The 25,874-nt window shown below is 37.6% G+C and overlaps 1 protein-coding gene across 1 annotated transcript in view; it reads right to left on the bottom strand.

Moving 5' to 3' along the window:
- TEX10 (testis expressed 10) overlaps positions 1-25,874 on the bottom strand; it is a 52,066-nt gene that overhangs the window by 1,453 nt on the left and 24,739 nt on the right. The window contains exons 10-13 of the mRNA XM_051812707.1: positions 16,177-16,265; positions 14,856-14,989; positions 3,287-3,367; positions 631-812 (exon numbers count right to left, since the gene is read on the bottom strand). Coding sequence (XP_051668667.1) covers positions 631-812; positions 3,287-3,367; positions 14,856-14,989; positions 16,177-16,265 — 486 coding nt within the window. The remainder of the gene's footprint in view (positions 1-630; positions 813-3,286; positions 3,368-14,855; positions 14,990-16,176; positions 16,266-25,874) is intronic.

Raw genomic sequence — 25,874 nt, forward strand, 5'->3', positions numbered from 1 at the left:
GTAAGAAATTAAAGTACTCAGATTTTTGTGATATGCAAGTCATTAAATACAGTAAGTGAAGGAGGATTCCGGCTCTAACTGCACGTCTTTTCAGGAAGCTTTAAACAACTTTCCTATATATGGAAAAAACTGAAGTTTAACTTGTTTAAAGACATTTCTGCTTTTCAGGTAAAGTTATTTGAATCTGTTATCTGTAGCTTTTGGGTTCTTTTTAAGTCAAATGGATTTGCAGTGTACGTAATGATGCCTGAGAAGTTTTGTTGAAGCTGAAACATCAGGTCACTAAAGAGTACAAGCTTATAAAGCCAAATCTTTGCAGTGTTTTTAAATGTATCTAATGAAACTAAGGCTAAAGATTAAGGTATAAATGTCCACCTTTCTAAAGTCAGGATAGTTATGACATCTAAGTAGAACAATAGAAGATGAAACCATCTTCAGTTATTGTTTTAAGTAATTCCAGCTGACTTTGTAGCTGTCTTTCTTATATCCAAGTACTGTTTTGAAGTAAGCAAAAGACAGGAAAATAAACTCGGGGGGGGGGAAGCAAGGGGTGGTATCCTTTCATTTTACATCTTTAAATACTTGTAGCTGCAAAGACAGAGACAATTAACATGGTAAGAGCAGCTTTACCTTTTCTGTAGATGTTCTGCATCCTCTTTGTCTAAAGTTAGCAGAAAGTACAGAAGACTGTAACAACAAGAGGCCAAGAACTTATGCAGGTTTTCACTTATAATGCAGGCTTGATCCAAGAGCTTATTTATGGCACATAGAACAGATCCAGCTGTGCTATCAGGTATTACAACCAATCCAACCTGTATAAAACAAAACAAAAAAACCAACCCCAAGTTCATCACTTTATACACAAGTTTTTTTGCAGGGATACAAACGTGCTTAGAGCTGAATGAACCTCTTTCCTACCATGACATGTATTACTTGGTTTCTGTTCAAGTTCTACATACCACTGCATTTTTTCAAATCCCTGTTTTCCCAAGAAATTGCCACCCATACCAACAGAAGGTTAAATTGACATCTTCATTCCATCCCCTTTAAAGAAGCACTCATCTCAAACATACTTAAAAAACACAGTATTGCTTTAAGCCTTGCTCTGAATGACAGTGCAGGCACAAACAATCTTCTGGGCAGAACAGGTCTTTCCTTTTAAGCATATATCATGGAACAGGGCATCCCTTCCATGTCTTGAAATGGCAATGAGCAGCCACTGAGGTAGAAGGAAACTCTGATTTACACTACAGAAAGCAAAGCTTCTACCAGATTGTCATCAGGGTGAGTCTCCTTTGAAATCCAACAGGAGCATTAGGAACTGAGATAAATAAAAGCTAGTGAAATATATGGTGAGCACATGGCTGGGGTGATGCTCTTCTGTTGTCAAAAAGAGAACATCATCTTGAGTAAGGATTTTATAGGCACGATAAATAATTTAGAAAAAAATTCTTTTTTGGGTAGAGGCAGTGAATTAGAAAGCAGTTTAAATTTTGAAGTGCTATGGAATAAGTACCCTTGATTTTTGTCCCGTAAAGCCATAAAAAAAAAATAAATTCATGCATTGCTAGTGTGGCACCATTTCCCATTAAAAAACTATTTAAGAAATTTTAGAGTAGTCTAACTTGCTCACCTGCAAGTACACTGTTTTAAGCTGACAGAGGCAGTTGGTTTACTTAACAAGGTCACCTGTTTCTTTTAGAAATGTTTAAAAAAAAGATCAAAGTACAAGCTACAGAAATGTGACATGTATTTCATTCGTACAATTACTTGTGAGAGGTAAAAGATAAAAGAACAACTATGGGTTCAAACTTTTAAATCGTTCCAACATAAGAGACTGGGTATATTCCAAGCCCATGAGTGCAGATCCCTGTCCCAAGCTGACCCTTCCCCAGCCAGGTGCAGAGGCAGGAGAACGATGGTGTTCCTGTGTGACACAAGTGGACCAGAGCTGAAGACCCTGCTGAACACTACAGGATGCTGAGGCACTAAATAATAAAAACTAATAATGATGTTCCTGGCCAAATAGGAAAAAATGACAGCAAGCTAGATCAATGTCTACATGTAAAGAAAGCATCCTGAAGATCAAATGAGCCAACACTGCTGATGAAATGTGTTAGGCAGCCAGTCTGGAAGATGATGTGGACACAGATGTTTTAATTTATACAAATCCAGTACATGAGGCTGCTCAAATAAGTTCCTATGGAGGATGTTGCCTACACAGTGCCTTTCCTCCCTGTTGGGTGTCAGCAGCCAGTTAAGAGATCTTGGGCAGCAGTCTTGTCAACTGTAAAAACCCACTTAACTGTTTGCTCTCAAAGGGTCAGAGCAGTAGAACACATAAGCCTATTTAAAAGTTAATTTAAGTCAACACCGCTCCCAAAAATCCAGACTATGGTTATGGGTAAACCACTCCCTATGGAAGCTTTGGTCTAGTAACTTCTCAGAAGAGCTCCATACATGGAACTGCTGACACTTCTTAGGTTGTAGAACCACCATGACAGGAGGGCAGAGGCAGACCCTGTGGTCCTCCCTCTCATCAGGCAGCATCACAGATAACTGCAAATCTTGTCTGTCACCCAGCTCTGGCTTTGCCATCCTCATCCTCAGCTCAGGGAGTGTTCAGGATTAGAAAGAGAAGACAGACTGAAAAACTCACAGAATCACAGAGTGGGTCAGGTTGGGAGAGACCACAGTGGGTCATCTGGTCCAACCTCCCTGCTCAAGCAGCATCATCCTAAAGCACATGGCACAGGACTGAGTCCACATGGTTCTTGAGTATCTCCAGTGAGGGAGACTCCACAACCTCTCCGGGCAACCTGTTCCAGTGCACGATCACTCACACAGTAAAGAAGTTCTTCCTTATGTTCCAGTGGCACTCCCTATACATCAGTTTCTGCCCGTTGCCTCTTGTCTTGTTGCTTGGCACCACCGAGAAGAGCCTGGATTCATCCTCTTGATACCCTTTAGATACTTACATACACTGATGAGGTAAAAAATTAATCTGAAGCTGCTAGTCACTCTTTTGAAAAGCAAACCAAATGAAGAAGCATTTCATTTTGAAAACAAGCTGAAGTATTCAGAAATCTGAGCAAAACCATCCATATACGTTTGGATACCAACAGTTATTAGATATTTTTTAAAGTCTTCCTAATCTTGTTGAAAACTTTTAAAAATACTGAAATTATACATGAAATACATGGAATAAGCGGATTACAGGGTTAATGAGACTGTTAGCAAATTTACCACAAGGAAGTTTTAACCTAGAAGATAAAACGGTACTTACCAGATATTTACAGATGCCAGTCTGGAGAATGTCAAAACACTGACTTTGTGAAGGTATAGTGGACAGGCTGTGGCAGACCATCTGTTTTGATAGAACAAAATTATATTTAAGGACTCAAAATGCAACCACCAGTCATTCACTGTGTAGTTATACTTTGCTGACAGACCTAAATCCAAAGTACCTATGGGGACACATAGCAGCTTTGTCTCAAAGTAACTGATTCTTCACAGTGTGTAAGAGTAACACTGTCAACATAAACTGTTCATTATTTAAAGAGATGATGATCTGCACTATTATTTTCGGGAGAGGCTTTCTGCATTTTACCTGTGTGACAGAAGACAAAAAAATATTCTATCCAGCTACACAAAGCCTCCAAATGCCTTTCTTTAGAGGTGAAGAATTTCAGAAAACAACTTTCCAAATAACTTCATGAAGCATGAAACAGAAGAATCACAGTGAAACAGGACAGAAAAATAATATAACAAAGAAGAACGTAGCAAAGATCCATTTCCAACTTATTTTCCAGTACATTCCCAAAAATGTCATGTTCAGAAAAGGATACAAAATGTAATACAAGGGAAATCCTGTTTTATAAACTGCCAAAGACTTTCTGGTGCTTATATAATCAGGCAAACTATCATAAAAACTACCATAAAAACTACCTTTAAATGCATTATTGTCTCGTGGATTGGGTAAAAAAAATCAGAGCTCTAGCAGAATTGCTGTTAAGCTGTACTGCAATCCTTGGCAGATGGCTTTCGCTGTTCCTCTTTTTCTTCCCATCTATTCCAATAATTTGCAAACTAGTCGAGAGCTTGGGTGTCCTCTCTCTGTTCACATTCACTGCTCATCCCACCAGTGTCAACTGCAGCTCCCAGAGAGCCAAGGTGCACAGCACAAGTGCATTATTAGGCCATTAGCAATCGTGCTGTCTTCCTAAGGACAAGGAAGATGGAAGAGCCAATACATGAGGAATGGAATCTTCTGTTTGTGCTTATAGAAAATAGCACGATCAGATGTTTAAGGGACTTAAGGAATTTAAGTCCAAGAGTTTTACAAATATCTTGACTAAGCAAAATGCATTCCTCAAAGATACCTCACTGACTGAAGGACGATCCAAAGAACTTTCACAGAATGGTCTGACCCAAGGGGGTTAAATTCTGTGACACTGTCCTGGTTTTCAGGCTTAAGTTGAATCAGGGCAGGTCAAGACACTGAAGCAAGAGATAACGACAAAACAAAAAACATCACCCGTGCCATGTCAAAAATGATAGTACACAACATTTCCAGCTCAAGAAAAGTTAGGGAAAGAACAGCTAGCTCAAGTCCTGTGGTATGAAAACTCAACCCTAACTAATGTGGATGCCAGTGGTTGTTTAATCAGAAATGGCCAAGCAGCAGCATTTGTGGTGATATAAAAGTGCACTCAGCTTTTTTCAATATTACATGCCAAACCCGCTTTTAGCCCTGTTTAAGCTGGCCAAATTCAGGAGACCCTTTACACATCTGCCTGGTGGAACATAATACTGTAGGGCTTTCAGGACATTGCTTGTGGTAATGAGCATTAAAGGTGTAATGCAACTGTTTTGTTTGACTAGTAGGACTATTTAAAAGACAATTTTATAGATACTCTTGCACTGAATACCTGTACTTTACATTTATTTTATAATGAAATAATATTATTAAAACTGAGTACTCCATCCTAAATATAAGTAGGGCTTCTGTACACTGCAATTTGAAAGTGATAAAATATTAAGTACCCTGGAATATTCCCAAGAAATGCACTCAAAACATCTGTGTATTAGCATTGTCAAGGAATAAAGTCAAGCTGTGACAGAGGTTACTACTGGGGATTGTCATGTCAAGGACAAATTCTGATGCCAATCTGACCTAGCATTTTAATGAGCAACACTTACACAAAAGGTAAAGCTGCACTGATGGAATATGTTGGCTGACAGCTCAAGGCTGAGAAACCCTGCCAAGGCAGGAGGACTGGACTAACCTACAGAAAAGATTGCAGGGATTTGATGAATAACAGCTACAGAAAAAAATTCAGTGAAACAAAAGTGGTGGGTCATGTGCTTGGAGACTAATAAAAACTTCTGCATGCAGCTATGAGTTTTAACACTTGGAAACGAGGAGAAAGTTCTGTGATTAACAACTGACCATGAAATGATATAACCATGAAATGGGCAAATGTCACTTCAAGGAGGTAAAGATAAAGATAATCCCTATAGAAGTGATCAGACAGAATAAGGATCATCTGTTCAATACCACTTTGTAACATCCTACTTAGAATTAGACTATTTCTGACATACTATGCAGAATAGGAGTCACTCACTTTCAAGAAAGGCAAATTCAAACCAAACAGACATACAAAAAATTGCACAAAGACAGTTCCTGTCTTACAGGTATTACTTAAAAATACAACAAAGTGGTGAAAACTACTTCAGGAAGACAAATATAAGCAAGCAGTAAGAAAATATAACAATGATCATAGCTGGCTGGGAATGCAGATGAGATGGAAATTGGGAAGGACGGTTAGAAAGGGGAAAATGCAGGAGACATTTGTTGCTCATAAGACAGAGCTTAGGCAGTTTATAAATGGGGTTTGCCATATGCTTGTGAGCATGTCACATTAGACACAGTATGCCAGAGACATCCCTTTTAATTCAATACATACCCACAAGAGGTCAACAAACTAAAGACCTTGAAGACAAATCCACCAGGCCCACCCAGCAATCTACAGTTTCATTATTAATAAAACCATTATTAATAATTCACTCTTAGGACTACGTCCCTAGAACAATCCTACCAGTCCACTGAGGTTCTCCCTGAGATGACAAGTTGTAGGAGTATTTCACTACAGGTACAATTCACTGACACTCAATATTCTTCCCGAATTGGCAAAGAAAATGGGCATCATACTACTGAAGAACAGCATACTTGCTTGGAAGAATTGTGGTAAAGTGCAAGTTAATTTTTCAACCTTTTAGATCTTTCTGATTCTCAAAATAGCACCACCATTCCCTACATCCAGTTCTGTTTTCCTGTGATTAAGTGGGAGTGGCAAGTCTTTTCAATTCCATAAATTAAATCCTGCTTGAAATGGCTTTCATACCAAATGCCTCTTATAAAAAGTGAAACTGAAACGTTTCTAGACATGAAATGAAAAGAAAAGAAAACTTGATTATCACATGAAAATTAGTATTTTCCCTGACAATTTATTTTCCTTAGGCAAGGTTTTGCATGATATTTAATTTCCATAATAAAATGTCACAGCTGATTCATTATATTACATTTGATTAGCATTTATCACATTTTTGGCGTATTCATAGATTGGTTTTGGATCAAAGCCAGAGTAGTTTTGTTTCAGAGCATTGCTGAAGTGAATGGATTGAGAGCGAGCATTTCTGATGAGGGAGGGGTGGCTTTGGCTTGTTGGTTTTTTTTTTAACTTTTTAATTCTGTTTGAATGTCCACTTGAATAGATTAACCCAAAGTAAAGCATTCTTTTAAATACAGGGATTATCTGTTAACATTATGCAGCAAATGCTACAGGCTCCGTAATCCACTGGCAGGTTTTCAAACCAAACCTTACTGATCAGATAAACCCAACTACCCAGCACACTCACGAGCCACACAACTACCACAGCAGGTTCCCTTCTAGTGCTTTGGGAAATCAGTACTACGTAGGCCTCCTTGCCTGCCACACCAAAGACATACTTCAACAGCAGCCAACTAAAACGGGGAATTTAAAAAAAAAGAAAGAAAGAAAAGGCTGGAAAGGCAGCCCAGGAGCACAGCATGCCCCAGGCTTTTTGGAGATCCTAACAAGCATTTTTGCTACTGACAGCCACCCTAACTGACTGTTAACCCAATCTCAAACAGGTTTTTTCCATAACTCTAATGTAGAATCAGAAGAATTCATTAGTAATATGCTCTCAACTCCAAAAGACAGAGTTGGGGTGACCCAAGGAATCCCAGTCTCAATCTGAGCCCTCACAACAGGGCTGATGAACCTGATGAACCAAGACTATAATGTTTTTTTCATTGCTGAACTGTTCCCGTTCCCTCAATGCTTCCCATAACATGACAGAATCCTGATTCGTAAAGTCTCAAGGGAACTATTTATCAGTAACTCTCCAGGGAAAATCTGCATATTATTTCAAGCTTAATCATGTGCAAAGTACTATTTTTTCAAAGAAAAATACTCATCTTCCTCTGAAGACACACACAAGCGTGAGCACATAGAGGAACCCAAGAAAGCAGGAAAGATAATGGATCGAGTATTTTAGCCAGCCACTGTGTGGAGTCAGACCAAAGGCAGTTCAGACTCCCAGAGAAGTGATTGTATTAAAAAAGAAAGTTGGCACATACTAGACACTAAATCCTAATGTGAACTTTAAAATATACTTTTCAATTCACATTGACATGGACCTCCAACATGGGTAAGTAAAAAGTAACAGGCTGTTCTGCAGTCAATTCCCAAGCCCTTGTGAAATGACTGTTTGGAGTGGGACTCTATGCAGTGTAACATGTTACTGCGGAGCGTAGAAAACGAGAAGTTTTCAGGTGATGGGGCAGGCAATGAAGCTTGTTGTCTGAAGCTTGGCCAGCTTCCCCTGAAGCACCCTAGCTTATCAGACAGTGTACTCCCTTGACAGGTGCTGCTTCTCTTTCTGAAATAAATTGATTTGACAGGGCAATATTAACAGTGCCCTGAGTTGTTGAGAAAGCTGCATACAACAAGAGATCTTTGTTCATCTGCCTTGGGTAAGCTCACAGGGGCGGATGTGAAAGGTATTCCTGATTCACTGACTCCAGAAAAAAAGAAGTATAAAAAAAACTATAAAAAACCCACATGAAAACTCCCCACATTCATAATAAAACAAAATAAAACCTAAGTTAATAAAAGAAAAAGCCAAAAAGAAGGAAGAGAGACTGCAGAAGAATATTACATAGGCAAGTAACAGAAAAAAAAAAACCACTATGGTGCTAATTTTACATTCAGGGCAGCAAAATGGGATTACAAAAACTTACTTAAGAATTACAAATGCTTAAAAACATGTATAGCATCCCACATGTTGATAGAGTACATATTTCCAAAGACTTAGGATTATGAGACACACTTCATGTCCTCCTGCTGGCTCAGAAACACCACTGGACACGAATATATGAGTTGCAATCACCCCTGCTCACTCCTGTGCAACAATGTGATCAAGTGTTGCAATCTGGGTACCAGCAAGATTTGGTGTCAGGAGGCAGAGAACTATGGGTTGGAGACAATCCCACTGGCTCACTAAGTGAGGGGGATTCCTGAAATACTATTATCAGCAAAACCAGGTTTTATGCTCAACAGTTAATGTGCTATCCAGGAGCAGACAAAGCCATACCTGAAAAACAGCACAGGTCTGGTTCTCTTCTCAGAGCCACCTTACTAACAAAATTCAGAGAAAGGACACCACAAAACAGCTTTGCTACCCAAGAAGCTTTTGTTTCATCCTCCTGCAGCCATAATAAAGCCCTTCTTTCACAGCTCTGCAGCTTCCTCACAACTATAAAACGTCACCATGGCCAACAGTTCCTCCTCTGGATCTCTCTTTGTCAGACCATGTGCAGAACAATCAAAGGAACATCTGATGTACAGGTCTCCAAACTCACCTGCCTGCCCCTTCTCCAAACGAAAGGGCTTGAAAACATGGAAAACCCTACACTTAGCTCTTGTCCCACAACACCTGTCTTTTTGAGCAAATTTAGTTTAGGTATCAAAAGCCAGGATGTGAATATAAAGCACAATGCACAGTAACTGTGCAGATGCTAATTCACATTAGTTACATGCAGTAACACGTGAGCTCCCGGCTCTAAGATATCACAGGATATGCTGGAAGTATATGATGCAGGTACAGTGGAGCGCTGGCCTGAAGATCAAGTTAGACTTTCTAGGAGTTTGTGTTTTACTGTTTGGGTTTTATTGGTGGGGGCTATTTTAGGTGGATTTTTATTTGGTTTGGGTTTAAGTTTTATGTCTTAAGAAAACTATGGAGGAGACCTTTGAAAAAGAGCTTTATTAATTTATTAAAGGCATTACCTAAATAATTTCTGTTTCTTTGGACTTTGCGTTACCTTTCAAGAAAAAAATTATTTTCATTTCTAAACATTAAACTTTGGATAGGATGCAGTTTACAAAACACTAGTGGGTTTATATGGAATTTCTAAATTCTCCTTAAAGAGGTTTAAAATTATAGCATATTCCTAGTTTAGAAGGAATATAATTTAAAAGGAAGTTAATTTACCCTCAGCTGCTTTTTCTACCCAACGAAACTCTAACCTGGAAATCTCAATAAAGACAACAAGTTGAAATCTTTCAGGAACTTCAACTCAAAACCTATATGTTAAAAATTCAGTGTGCTTTTTTAAGCATTAATCTCTGCATGAAGTCAAGCTACAGCACTGCAACACCACCATTGACTTCAAGACAAATCTCCTGGCAGGGTTTTTAATTTACATGCATTGACTTGCTATCTTTATTGATTTGCTGTAATTTTTCATAGCATATCACTGCAGATACAGCTTTCCCAACTGTATTTCACAAGGCTTATCCATTTTTGACACAGATTAGTATATTTCATTACATGCATCCCAAGGTTTTTGAATTCAAGATTGCTTTTAAAAGCAGCTGACCTTCCCTAGTGTTTGCTCTTAAACATTTTGAACATTAGGATGAATATTTTATTTCTCCAGGTCAGGTATGTGCTCGATACAGCTCTAGAATCTTGACTTCAAGCAAATCTTCAAATTATCATTTGCCTTCTCCGTCAGAAATGTTCAGCCATCACAAACATCAAATATTACAACAGAAATTACCATGTATACACGGTTACCTTGTTAAACTCTTCATTTCTGTGGGCACTATTTCATTTGATACTGGCAGAGCAATTCAATTACAGGGGAGTGAACAATATTACCGACAAACACTATGGGCACAGTTAAAATGAGCCAAGACTGAAAGTCTCTTCCCTCAGGCTGCAACCATTTATTCTGGAGTCCCATTTATTTCAGCTACGGTGGTATGCGTTTAAATAATTGGCTTTAACAAGACAGAAGTAATTTTAAGAAGAAGTTGCTCCAGAAAAGGAACCAAGATCCCCACATTTAACACAACTTTTAGACAAATCATGAAGACTAACCTTTATAGCTATGCAAAACAGCATTTAAAGAGACACTTCTCTTAAGCATTGCTCCTTAAGTGGAAATGTCCACTATTTAAAAGCTTCCACAAAAAGTAATGTTACTTCAGATTTCCTCTATACCAATTACCACTCTCCAGACAAAAAAAAAAGTTACAAACAGTATCCATCTCAAAACAGATTTTGTTATAAACCACTTAAAAGCATTAGTTCCTATCAGAAGTGCATTTGTGTGGCCCTTTTACCAGTTACTGCTATCCTCATGCTACAAAGTGCACTGGCTATAATAACACTCCAGAAGTCCAAACTGCTGTTTGAAAATGCCTCAAGTTAATTCTTTTTCTTTACAGAACTTGCTCTTTCTCCAGAGACACACCTTTTGTTCTCCCACATCTCTGGCCTGTGCCTGTTATACATTAAATTCTCTCTTACAGTTCTTTACCATTAGAAACACAGACCACTCCCTGCACAGCTAGAGACAAAGTTGTGACTGCTTTCCTCTGGGTTTGGAAACAGAGTTGAGCAGTGAGCAATAAAGCCAACAAGCCGTGGCCTCCTACAGTCCTCACACCTGGGGCCCTTCTTCAGTACCATAACCCCATCTGCTCCTGTTTCACAAGCCCCTGATGCCCCCATGGGCCAAGCAACAGCTCCTGCTGAACTTGGTCTGGAGCAATGCTCACGCAGGCTGGTAGCTGGCTGCTGCCAAGCAGGATGATGAAACAGTTTTAAACTACCTTGTGCTAATCTAGAGGCTTTTTTCTCATCCACCTGCTTATTTTTATAAACATTCTGGGCAATTAGTATTTGCAACTTTATTCTTTTTAGTAGCAAGCCAAAAACTAGCCAGTGTTTTAGACAAAACAAGAGGTGGAAGAAAGATGATGATGGAAGGGCTAATAGGAATCTGATCACTAGTCATATTTATTCATAGGAAACCAGGCTATCAAATCCTAATTCCATCAGAGTTCCTTATTTATTTTCATCCACAATAAAATACTTTTCCATTACTAGGAAACTCTGAATTACAACTACACGATGAAAACTCTTAAATGAACAACTCCCACCATAGAGTAGCGGCCTGGATGGTGCCTGCTCTGCAGACAATGAGCAGAGTTCTCACTTACTAGGTATTTTAAATTACTACAAACATTTTGCTTAACATTACAGAATCACCATAAACTTCCTTATCCAGCAAGGGAACACATGAAAGATTCAGCATTCAGAAGCTGTGCACTCTACCCAGTTCCATCAAAAGCATGATTAATTCAAGCTGGGGTTTGTTATTTCCTGTAGCACTTCTTTATCTAAATGAAGTCATTTTCTGTCACAGCTAAAAGTATTTTGATTCCAAAATTGCATCACACCTTGAACTATGACAACTTGGAAGAAAGCAGTCTCCAAACCTACCTCCCTCAAACCTGAGGAACAGAGAACCATCACATCAAACTGTCTTTCAAGACACCCTAGAAGAGCCTTGTGATTTGCTGGCAGTTTTCTTTATCCCAGAGGCTGCAGATCTGAGGTTTGGTTCTTTGACTGAGGTTTTTTGTTGTTGTTGCTGTTTAGTTTATTTTCTTTTGAGAGCAGAGTAGCTTGTTCAGAACCTAGTGGAAACTACTTGCTCTACAAAAAGTATTCCTGTGCAGCTTGTGGCAAATCTTGAACTGAAAGGTTTTCTCCAAGTCTGGATTTTTCTTTTTTTTTTTTTTTCTTTTCCTTCCCTCCTTGGTTTTAAAAATTGTCCAGGCTCCAAATCTCAAAGTTTTTATGGACTACAGTCCCCAGAGTATTGTCTTCACAAACTGAGCATTAAATACAGTATTGGTCAACATGTTGGAGGTTGGTTGAAACAAGGAAAAAATGAAAACCCTTAAAACTTAATCAATACAGTGCTGTATTAGATATTTGAACACAGAGAAACAAGTAATCTAAAAACTGAAATGGTAACTTCAGCATAGTTTTGTTTATATATCATTTACCATATCTACAACTGCATCTGAAATCAAAAGCAGACAAGAGAAAAGTGAATGGAATTCTGTGATTCATAAAAGGAAATGGTTGTCCTAATTACTGATTATCACTTTTCACTGTAACACAAACAGATATGCCAGAGACCATTATTACCAGATAAGAGGCAAGAGGAAAGAATATCTTAATGTTTCTCCAGTAAGAAAGCTAGCTACTGAAGAGGTGCCCCTACTTTTTTGTTCACAAATTCTGTGGGGAAAAAATAGCAAATCTGGAGGGAACACCCCAAACAGCATTGCAATACCTGGCAAGCATTTAACAGGAACAGTTGGACTTTCAGATCAAATATAACTGTAACAAACCCCCTCCCCATACAGTGAATCTCATTACACAAAATCAAAAATAATCTCAAAAGCAAAACTAACAAAGGGATTTGTTGATGGTGAAACAAAAGTTATGGGTTTTTCCAAGGGGAAGAGTTTTCAAACAATCACAGAATCACTGAAGTTGGAAAGAAAACCCTCGAGTTCCTCTAAACCAATGCTCCTGCTCAAGCAGAGTCAGCTAGAGCAGGTCACAACATGTCTAGCCTGCTTCTGAATATGTCCCTAGATGGGAACCACAATGTCTCTAGGCTACTTATTCCAGTGTTTGACCACTCCCAGTGGGACAAAGCAACAGTTGAGAACTCTGTTTGGTCAAGAGCCTACAAAATCAGGTGGGTCTAGAAGGTTTCACCCTTCTGCACACAGATTTTTGATGTGTGGGATTTTTGTTCCTATTCTCTCTTTCATAAAGAGTTCAGAAAGAGTTCAGGTCGACTCATAACTGCAAAAGTAGTGCAATGCTCCATAGGATGTCCAAATCATCTTTCATTACTAACCAAGAACATCCAGCTCTTTGCTTAATGATTGCCATCCACTTCTGAGAACTTGAGAGAGCACCTTGGATCTTTCCTAAGAAAAGCTACTTTAACAAAAGCAAGTCTCAAGTTTCTGAAAATACCAACTCTCCTTGTTGGCACCAAAACACCAAAAAGAAAGTGGTAGAAGAAATAACCTCAACTTGCAACCAGGAACCCAAAGGCACAGAAAAGGAATCAAACTACTTCACTCTTCCCTATGTGAAAATAGTCCTACTGCATAGTTTCACAACTAACTTTGACAGATTTGTGGGACAGAAGCAAAAAGAGGAAGGAGAAGACAGAAGAGGTGACATTTTCAGAAGCAGGTATGGTGTATATATAAATCGTTCAGATGCTGTATGGGATTATGCTAACTCTTTGAGAAACAAGTAATCACTGGTATGTTCACAGAGGAACAGGACAGGGAGAGAGCATTCTGGTCTTTCAATACTGATGAAAGGTATTTTTAGTGAGAAAACACTTCATTACTGTCCAGAAGAGACAAAGCAAAACAAATTACAAAGTTTAGCTGCTCCACAGGCCAAATGACTAAAGGCAGGACATCAAAAAATGTGTGTCAGTCATGGTACCAAACAACGACCTTGCTTAAAATACTTTTCAATACACAGCAGCACACATTCAGTGTGTGTTTCAGGCTATCGTAAGTTTCAGTACATTATCACTTAAACATTATGAATTAGAAAACATCTACTGCTCCACTTTCTTGAACCAAAAAGACTGCCACAAAAAATCATACAACTAAAACCTTCTGTTTCACTTTTCTTTCTGAACTCATGGCTACAATTTCATAAATACTGTCAAATTGGAATGTCATTAAAACATGATTTCACACCTTAAAGTGGTTTCTGTTGAGCTAAACAATAAAAAGACTTGAGCCAGAAAGATGACTAATGCACCTGTTTTGAATAAAATCTGGCGGCTCAAATCCCTTTAGAACTAACAATAAAACTAAGCTTTCAGCTCTTATACTCTTAGACATGGGTGCAGAATTCACAGTGAAGTTTCTAATTCCAGTAAATTTTGATTAACTAAGCATCAGAAGTTATTCTAAATAATCACCAATGCCAACTTAATATTACTCCAAGTTGAAACCTTATTTAATACAAGTGCTTTTTAATTAACAGTTGCATTTATCTTCCAAGAAAACTCTTTGTATTAGTATTTTTACGATTAATTTGCTTTTGAAAGCTGAAACATATTGCTGGTCCTAATCTTATTAGTGTTCAAGAATTTCCACCAAGGCTTCTACCAATTTTTTCCATGAGTATTGCTTTGCATACTACATGTCGGAACATTTAACTTCTAAAGCAGCAGATAATATATTATCTGATGGTTGCAGAAAAATGTTGGCTGTTTTACAGCTATTATGTTTTTCGTTCTTTTTTCAACTCAAATCTCAACAAGATTTAGGCATCTGTGGAAAAGGGATGGAGAGCACTTGGAGTTTGTATGCTGTCATTTAGAATTAGTGTTGATGTATTACCTCTGTCACAGCCCAGTGGTGTAAAAACTGGTCCAGATCAGTTAGGTAAAGACGGATAGGTGAAAGCTGTGTCTGGCTAATGTGTGGTTTTCCTCTAATGCCCTGGAGACTAGCCAACTCCTCTCTTGAAAACCCTAGGGAAAAAGAAGCAGTACAACAGTATCACAAAACAAGCCAAGCAGTGTTCTACTTCAACAGCATCATTGACAAACACTGTCTTTTAAATTATCTTAGCATAACGATTTTTTATTGAAGGCTCTTGCTTGGTATTTTAAATTAAGTATATAGAAGTACAATTTTGACTTCTGAAAGAAAACAAAAATATTTGAAAAATCAGTGGCATACCCATTTAAACTATAATTTGGTATTAAAAAAATAACTTTAAGAGGCCAAAGTTACGCTATTTTCAATATATGTATCTTTAAAAATAATAAAAACAGGTATAATACAAAATACTTGACACGTGTTTACAATAACTTAGTAACCTAATGTAACCTCAGGGTTAAAAAAAAAAAATCATTTGGCTTATTATTTCTAGCCATGTATTAGATGTTTTAGTAAAGCAGTAAAACTGCTCCACAACAGTCACACTCTGGTTTTGCTTCCATTTTCTCTGTTATCAGGACAGCACTTTTTTCACTGTTTTAGGAACAAAATGGTAATTTTTGAAAACAAAGTAGTTGAACATTATAAATAACAGAGGTGATGAAGAAAAGCCACTTTATTTTTTACCACGGCACAAGTTACTGGAAATTATTTCTTAGTAATATTACGCCATTTTAACCACTGTAATTTCCCTAAGTTGCATCACCACAAAATACAACTATTTTTATAGCTGAGTAAGAATAGAGTAGCAGAAGTAATCCTGCTCACATGCTGACCTTGGGCAGCTCACTTCAACATACTTTGATTCTTTTATTCTGATGGAATGTTTTTAATAGCATAAGCATGTTCACAGGAAATCCCAAAGGCACTGATTTATATTGTTATGAGCCAATAAAAAGCATCTACTTCAAGCTAGGAAAAAAAATCTGTTCATGTCATATGCTGAATTTAGGTTTTTCTCTTATTTTCCAAAGAAAGTTGCTAGAATGAAGAAAAAGTATGCAAATATTCAGCCCAAATGGAAAAGTGTAAGTATAAGGTATCAAAAGTCAGATCAAGAGAAAAAAGGGTATCTCATATCAAAAATATGTAACAAAATTAGAATTACTTTCAGGAAGTACTTACAACACCATTTATTCTGAATTAAATTCAGTAATTTACTACCAAAACAAATTCTATTTTGTTAATTCTGAATTATTACATTCATATGGATTACCTATAAGGGTTGAAAACAAGAAGCTGAAATAGTCCACATCATTCATTGAATTTTCCTGCACTTGGCACTTCCAGCCTGCAAAGGATGATCTACACAAAACCAACAGCAGACAGTTTATTAAAAGCTATATAATTACGAATTCACAACCTACCTGCATAATACAATCAATTAGCATGCCTAAATTATTAATTCTAGCATTCCTTTTTCTAACTGCTGTTGTTAAAATAGCATTTTAAATAGCTTCAAAACAGAACTTGCTCTTTTAAAGACAGGCAATACTGAACTTTTTACCCCTGCATGGGCTTAGGTTGTTAAGATGATTAAATTACTGAGCAACTTTTCAGAAATACCAGTATAACATTTAATATAGTGACAACAGTCAATACATTGTACATTAAACTAGTTTTATTTCCCTTACTTGGTAAATGTCATTATATTACAAAAACTGGACTGTATTTTCATTATACCCACTACTTTTAATACAGATTTTTACATGAACAACAGATCCCATCTAAAAGCAGTCTCAGAATCTACTTTAGATTTGCTGAAGATATTAAACACAGAACTAAGTTAAAAACTTGGCTGCAGATTTAGAACACAAAAAGGAGCAATATGCAAAGACAGGAGCAAACCCATTATCAAAACTGCCTGACACTTCCCTTCTTGGGGGCAATCAGTAACAAGTGGAGCACCAGCCCACTTTTGTGTCTCAAATTGTGGAAACTTGGAGCAGACACCACTGACCACTGCCACCACTTGCCATGTATCAGTGCTGAACTAGGAGAAAGCCACGATCTGGGAATAAGTACATCTCACACATGCTTCCCTCAAAAGGCTGCACCTCAGACCTACATCACATTATGTGAAAAATGCATATTATTCAAATTGACTTGTATGCTGCTTTTGGCACTGCAGACTATGGATCTTTGCTGTAAGAGATTGCTGCTTTCTGTTCTTACAATCTTGTGAAATTTCAGAGCTTCTGAATGCAATTTTCCAAGCCAACTATCTGCCTCAGATCATTTTTTTTCCCCCTAATTTCTCTCTGCTAACAGCCAAAATGGCTTAGCTCATGGATAACAAAATTCTGGAAAACTTGTTTTGCAGAAATTTTTTACAGCTCCATGCTTTGGGAGCAAAAATATAAAATTTGGAATACCTTTGTGCCAGGCATATGCATTTTGCCACCCATGAAAATCCATCCACAATATTTCAGCATCCACAAAAATGACAGCTAGAATATGCACGTCTGGAGTTACTCGGGGGAAATAAAAGAGAATTTCAGAATTTCTTTAAATTAAACAAAAACTTCAGGATTCCATCAGACTACCATGTAGGACAGTTGATTCTAGGGAAAAAAAATTTCACAGCTGGGTGAGAGAGCACAAAGTAAGGCTTTATTAAAGAAAGCTCCCACTTCACGTTGTATTCTTATTGCCTGGACGTAAGGATTTGTCATATTTCAGGCGACATAGTGAGCCAGGCCTCAGAGAAGGACCAAAGGCCTCCTGGGTACTAGAAGGGACCATGCAGAGGTGCCTGCACTGCAAAGTCACTACTTCCTTTCCTTAACTTGCAGTCTCTCAATCTAACGTAAGGCTGACAACTTGGCTGCCAACACTGAGTTCTCCTGAGTCAAACCCCTTGGTCACGGAGAACAAAGAATTTTTTCTGTCCTTCCAAGGAGGTCCCAGTCCCATTGATTATAGCATCAAAGAGATTTCACACATACTCAACTAAACCAGCAAGAGTTCTTGCCACCTATTTCCCTACATAAGGCGAATATTCACACAAGAATTAGATCCATATACTAGAGAGAATGAAGCCCATGTCCTGTTCAACATAGCAGAAGAAACTGCCTGCATCTGATGGAGAGGGATCGTGAGTCAGACTTGAGGTCACTCATTACACCAAAATAAGCCTTGGGGAGCATGGAGAGAGATTCAGGAGAATTCAGAACTTACTGGACACATAAATTCAAACTGTGATGCAACCACTGAGCAAAATGGTGGGAATGCAAGAGGTTGGAAGAGATATGTCACATGACAAGCTGCAAAGGGATTGGGGAAATGTGAAAATAAAAAAAAAATATTGGGCAGGAAGAGAAAACATAGAAATAACTTATGATAAGCCTGAATTCAGGGAATAGGGACTTACATGGCAAATCTAGTTGGAATCTGGTTTAAAATAATAAAATAAAAAAATATTTTTCTATGCAACAGTTAGCAGATGCATTGAATTCCCCCTAAAGGACCAGTGCATGCAAGAATTTTAGATGAACTCTAGAAGAGAATGAACAAAAACTCAGGATTCATTGCAGAATAGCGAACACAAACTGCAATAGGTTCAGGAGATCCCTGGACAGGAAAAATGATTCTGAAGCTTATTGCTAAACATCTGAAAATCAAACATTCATTAGTTTTGTTTGCCTATCCACATTTGATTATCTGCACACTCGAAAACAGGACAAGCGCATTAAGCATCCTAACAGCATGCCAGGCTAAGTGCCACTGGTGTACATGTAAGAGAAAGCAGAGAGAATCCCTGCAGTTCTGCCCAGGGAACATGGAGGCAGTGTAAAGCGCAAGTCCTTGACAGAGTTGTTAAATAGTTTTAAGACTCATCTACAAGCGAGTTATACTGAGTCACACACACAAAACTAAGATACCCAAATTCAACTGCAGTTTACTTTTTTAGAAAATGAAAGCTATTACATGCATAGAAGAAGCCTCGAAGTTAAAAGAGCATTAAGGTTAAAAATAATCTAGCATTAAATTTAGAAAGTGACAGAGAAGGTTGCCTGTAATCTTCAGCTTGGCCTCTCTGTGAATACACCTTGGAGTATGATAATACTATGTGTCATATTTTCTCTAAAAAAAAAAATAGATTTATGCCTCATTCAAATCAAGGATGAATGGATCAATCAGGATTACACAAGGAAGGATAGCACAGTCTGACCTGTTCCTGCTTTATTTATCGCATCATCTATAACATGCACAGCGCATGAGGCATGAGACAGTTAAAAAAAACAGTAGAAGAAAGAATTAGCTCACAAATTCAGGTAAACAAATGGGTTTCAGGCATTATACTGGATCACCCTTCCATCTGTACTGCAGAGGTTCTATGAGGTGCTAGATAAATACTTTTTAAAATTGAAAGACAGGAAGTCAGTGGTAAAACATTTTTCCAAATATCATCAGATTTTTTTTTTACTTTTAGAATAGAATAAAACCCACATTATTCATAGTGGAGGTTTCTCTCACCCCTTATTTTCTGCTAGTTATCCCCAGCCCTGCAACAGCTCAACAGTAAGTAAAAAACTAAAACAGGCACTAACAGCTGTGGAGTGATACAGCTTCAAGAATATCCCACAGACCCATCCGATCTCTACTGCTCCACTTGCATTTACAGTGAATTTGAAGTCAATCCTTTGTTTTCAGGATAGAAAATGCTAAATATTCTGAAAAATCAGAACCCAAATGTTTCATACTGAATTCCTAAAGTCATCAGGTACTTCTGTGAACTGGTTCTGTCTATATCTTTCCCTTGCCTCAGTTCCTCATCTTTAAACTGGGAAAAATATCACCTCCCTATCTCCTGGAGCTGTCAAAATTACTTCAGGACAACAAAAAAATTCCATGGCTAGGGCCAGGGGAGGAATCACTTTGTTTTCCAAGTGGGACCTAATACAATAGAGAAAACACAGAACCTTCTACTGAAGGAGAGACAGTGTAATATGAAGTAAACACTCCTTCACTCCTCATGATGTATTCCATACAGAAAGTAGAATGGAAAAATAACATGAAACCATGTGATTAAAGACTACATGAGAATCCCACAGATACGATAAATTAAGACCAAGACCTATGTCTTTCTAATAATACAAACACAAGCAGAGCAGCATTACAGCACAGGAGAAGTTTGTTTAAATAAAAGTCTAACCAGTTGTTATCACCTCAACTGCCTTAAAACCCAAGTGTCTATAATGTAGTTAAAGCTCCTCAATTTTGAGGTTCGAGTTACAGGAAATCAAAAATAAGATAAAGAACATTGAACAAGAGACATTTAATTCTAGAACAGATGTTGATGTACTACAAATACATTACAAACTATTTCAAAAATCTTAGTTCAGTACATTATCACAAATAATTAGAAACTGCATGCACTTTTAAAATACATTTTCAAGATCCTTGTAAATTACATGTTAGACATTTGATTAAAAAAATTATCTGCTTTATATGTGGATGAGAGCTAATAAGCATATTATAACTTCCCTTTTTTGAATAAATTATTACTGACAATGGGAACCTGTTATCAAATTGCATACGAGTGAGACCTCTCCAGTCAACTAGTCCAAACCCACATTAAGTATGATGAATTACATGTTGTAATTTCCATAAGGTCACCTGCTCTCCATGAGAACCTCTCTACTGAGATTTAGAATTGCACCTTTAGGTAACCTGCTCTGTACACCAAATGGTATTAAAAGAAAAGCTGAATCTGATTAACTTAAAAATAACTGCTTCTCTTGCCATTAGCATAGCAAATATTTCTCAGTCACAGCAAGTGTGCAGTGCATTCCTTTTATCACTTACTGTGAACTTTTCTTTAAACTCCAGATGGACCTCACTACTTTTGTTCACACTGTTATTTTCAAGTTGGCTATATCACAGCTGCAAAATAAAAACAACTGCAGTTGATGCACAAGTGGTTATTTCTCAACTACGGACTATTATTGCTGTGCTTCCTGACATAAACTAACTACCAATTGACTTAAGGGTCAGGTTTAAGGTGTTGGGTTTGGCTTGTGTAGTCACAAGGAGTCCTTGTGTAATTCAGAGGTCTACAGTAGAAGAACTCTGATGAACCTTGCTGCGGTTATTTCACTTGTCCTCCTATAAAACACCTCTGCTGAAACTCCAGCTCAGACAGCAATGCACTTGTCAAGCACCTGCTATGCAAGTTCTGCTTGAAATTTGGACTTGGGTTGGGTTTTGATTTTTTTTTTAGCAATAAAATTGAGTTTAACTGTGATTAATCTCAAACCCCTGAGTTCAGTCTTCAAGTATTTTTAAAGTAAAACATGAAAAACCAAATGCAAGATTCACAGTTCTTCTGAAGCATTGATACTATCATCCTTTTGTTTATAAATGCGAGGGTTATAAAATTCAAGAAGTGCAAGGTCAAGGGTCTGGATTTTCTGTTCGAGGAAACAAAAATCCAATTCTTTCACCTTCCAGGAAAATGTTCCCACCACCATAATTGAGGATATGTAGTGCAGGGTGTTGCTGAAGCTTTACAGAATTATTTAAGCATTGGCAAGACAACAGCATGAGAAACCTAACTTATACTGTGATAAGTGATCCCATTTTAAATTTAGTTTATCAACCACTGATCATAGATTTAAACCAAGGCCTCCCACAATTGTTTAATTCTAGACTATAAAATCATTCTAAAAGGAGTTTCCCCTCTATTTCTTCCACTGATACTTCTGTTCCATACAGAACATTTTAACAGTCATAAGCACAGCTCATTCACTCATTTCCTGAAAAAAACTAACTGCATTCTAGGCCTCAACTCTGTGAAAATCTAATAAAATTATTAAGTACACCTACTCAAAACAGTTCAATGACTAAGTCACTGTGTTAGGAAATAGGAAATCAATCTCCCCTTAAAATGAAGATAGTGAATACAAATTTTCTGCAACCTCAGCAAGTGCTTTAACCACCGAGACATTACTATTAATTTATCATTAAATTGTCTTTCAAATACATCAGGAACAGAAAACTTCTGATTCTGTACACGCAGTAGACAACCACTGCACAAGAGTCACTTGGTCTGTTCAGCCTGGAGGAGAGGAGACTGAGGGGAGAACTCACTGCTGTCTACAACTTCCTCATGAGGGGAAGAAAGGGGGGCAGACACTGAGAGGGGAAGTTCAAGTTGGATATTAGAAAAATATCACCCAGAGGGTGTTTGGGCACTGGAATGCAGGGAAGTGGCCACAGCACCAAGCCTCTCTTGAGTTCAAGAAGCATTTTGGGCAATGCTCTCAGGCACATGGTGTGACTCTTGGGGATGGTCCTGTGCAGGGCGAGGAGTTGGACTCAATGATCCTTGTGGATCCCTTCCAAGTCAGCATATTCTGTGATAATCATACTGCAACCAAGGCTCAGAAAGTTGTTTCCACTGCATGAAACAGGGCTGAGTTTTCCTTCACAACCCAGGACCACAGATGTGGAGGAAAACACCACTTTATCACTTGTGAATCTTCCACTGTGATCAACCAGACACTGTACTTACAAAGAGCGTTTACTGATCCATGGAAAGGAGTAGAGGAAAGGCTTCCTTCTTTCTTTCAGCTTCCTATTTTTATGACCTGTGCCACCTATGATTTCTCAACACAGCAACTCTAATATCAGTTCAGAGAGTTCATCTATCAACACAAAACTGTTCAGCTGATGATGAGTACTCATAAGGAGAAGGAGACTTCCACAAAGATACTGCAGCATCCTTCTCTAAAGCTAATTCAAATTCTTCAGCACGCTGCTCAGGGGTTACTATCTGAGCGCAGAAACAGTACTCTGATGAAAGAAACCACACTGTTCAGGACAACACTGTACAGGTGTGCCTCCTAGCCAGCCTTCTCACAGGACTGTTATGAAGGCTTCATGTGTTACAGATGCCCATCTGCATAATTAGTAGCAGCACTGTCTGACAGCCATTTAAAATAGTGCTTATATGCAAAAACACCTGTTAAATATGAGGCAATGGATCACTTATGGAATTAACTATGAGCATGGAAAGTATCTTACAATACATCCCAAACACTCCCATGTTCTCATTCTTAGGAACCGTGTGCGTATAAAAAACCAGTACACACTGAAAGGAGCAAATCCACTTGCAAGTACCACACTAGGACTGTTGTACCTTTACGGAAGAAAAACATATCACATTTTCCCTCAGTGTAGGCATGTACTCGCACTACTGTAAAACATTTTCTTTTAAAACATTAAAAAGCCCTGTGTCAATATTTATCTCAGCTCTGGCACAGTTTATTCCTGTTCAGCTTTAATGAAAAATAATTTCTGTCAAATTGAAATGCAACTGCAATAAAGTATAAACTCAGGTCCCTGCATCAACTCAATCAAATCAGTTTTGTGGTACATTGCTAATGAGGATGATCATTCTCAGTTTTCATATCAGTTCTTGAAAAGACAGGAAACCATGACTGTCACAAACTGATGTTGAAATTGCTAAAAGAAAAAAAAATTGAATCTTTGGATACTTCTCCAACCGTATACTATGTCATCATTTGGACTAACTTAGCACCAGGTAGCACAGGTCTTGAACAAACTCTAAGAGCGAGTGAAGAGTTTTTATCTTCTTTTTCCCCTAACAGGTTACTATATGTAGGTATTAGTTTGTTAGTGTGAATTTTTTATTTTAACTTTCATTATCTCTTTTGAAGGATCAAATGTTTCCATTTGAAAATGTGGCAAAATACAACAAACATCTGCAAGGAATTACCAGGGATTTGAGGAAAAATATGAAGCCTATTTTAAGAAAACAACAATTGAGCTATGCATTGTTAAAAGTAAGCCTGTCAGCTACTCATTTGCTCCATGGTTGCAGAGGTTGTCTGAATTGCTTACACATTATAAATGAGGGCACAAATAGGAAGAAACATTCACTAATGAGCAAACGGCATTTACTGACTGGTGCAATTGTAGTGCAGCAACAATAATTCTTTTCCCTCTGATGAGGAATATCACACTACAACTGCCCTAGGGAAAAACATAGAGGGCTGTGTCCTTAAACAGAAGCTTAGACTTCTCCTCTCTCAAGTCCTAGACCTTTACATAACAGTAAGCAAGGAAAAGGAAATTTGCTGACCAGAAGGGGATGAAAGAATACAGTAACCCGTAACCCACCCCAGGGTATGATTCTTGATAAGTATGGATCCTTTCTCATCTTGCAGCAAGGAAAAGAGATAATTATTTTACCATTCATCTGTATACCCAGACAGGGAAATTCCAGCATTTTGGAAGCACACTCTTATTTTTGGTTTATATTCAATAGTGCCTTAAGCATTTTTGTTACCTTTTTGTTTCTAAATTGAGGGGTGTGAAAATATAGCCAGCAAAGGCAATCCAGTGAACAGAGACCTTACTATTCTTACATTTTTCCTAGCAACCCATTCATAATTACTACACTTTTCTATAAATGTATGATTTTCAACTTACTGTCCAAGATGTACTGAGCTGACTTTCCATCATATACCATTTGTAATGATTTGAAAGTTTTTAACTTTTTTCTTTGGTTTTGGTATTTTTTTTATAAGAACTTAGTTCATTCTGGCAAAACTTTATTTTTATTTATGTATTTTTAAAATAAATACACTGTTCTGAAATATTTTCTACACTTCATTTGCATAGGAATTACTGTATTCAGTTGCTCTATCAGAGTTGCTAACCACAATAATGGGTTACAATAGCCTCTCCAAGTCCTCTCCAGGTTGCAAATACTTTTGGGGAATATGCTGTTTTTATTGTCTACACTAATGAATTCAATAATTCTTTAATCAAGTAGCATATAGAGTCTTCATTAACTACATTTTGCATTCTCACTGTCCCTTCTCATACTCTACTGGCAAAGGTTGCAGATAAAATAATTAGGATGGCTAAATAAAGCAAAAGTAGTATTTACTTACAAAGAAAATACCTATAGAAAACTTTAAACTCTATTATGACCCTAAAACATCTCTGGGTCATATATTTGAAGACAGAGAATTTTACGCCTTATACCAAACAAGTGTTAAAAATCCATCCCAGTTCTTTCTAAGCACCAGATTCCTGAGGATAGCAGGAGCCAACAGGCATGCCTGACTGCTTGATGAGACACCAACTGAGCTCCCTCATTATTGTCTGGAAAGCAACAGAATATTTTAAAGGCACTACTGCTGCAGTAAAGAGCCCATTTACAGTTACGTCAAGAAGAATGCAAGTTACCCCCCGAGTTATCTCAAACCCGGGAAGACCAGAAACTCCCACACAATTTATGTGAGTGAGCACTCAGCTTTTATTTATATGGTCCTCACCCATCTCCTTTTCTACAGCAACAGAAACAACTCTTGGCAAGACCCCAGCAGGGAAAGAGTCTCACAAGAATAAGAAATGGCTGTTTGAAGCCATTGGAGATCTCATTTATGGACACTGCTTCAAGAAAGAAATGCCATAAATTAACTCCCATTGTTTTTTATCTAGACAGTGAAATATTATCTGTCCAATTCTTTATTACAGTGAAATAATTTCCAGACACACTGTTCCAATGGATAAAAAGAAAAAGTTGTAAAGCCACCATAACTATTATGTATAAATAAGGCACATAAACATATTGCATTTCAGTATTTATACCGAATAGGTTTTACTTATTTGTACTTCAAGACAAGTTAAGAAAATACGGTGAACTCTTCCTCATACAGTCAGTAATCTAACTCCTTAGTTCATGTATCTGATCACAATCTCAAAATCTGCATTTCTTAATCCATGTTTAATAGAATAGAATACATAACGTACGTAAGTACTCAGATTATGTATTAATCAGCTTAAATATACTACCTTACACAAATGGGAAGGAAAAAAAGAGAAATGCGTTTGCAAGAGTATCTGCTATTCAATCACCACGAAGTCATTAAG

This window comes from Manacus candei, unplaced genomic scaffold (genome assembly GCF_025592945.1).
Source record: "Manacus candei isolate 608988 ecotype Guabito, Panama unplaced genomic scaffold, ASM2559294v1 h1tg000088l, whole genome shotgun sequence".
Lineage (NCBI taxonomy): Eukaryota > Metazoa > Chordata > Aves > Passeriformes > Pipridae > Manacus > Manacus candei.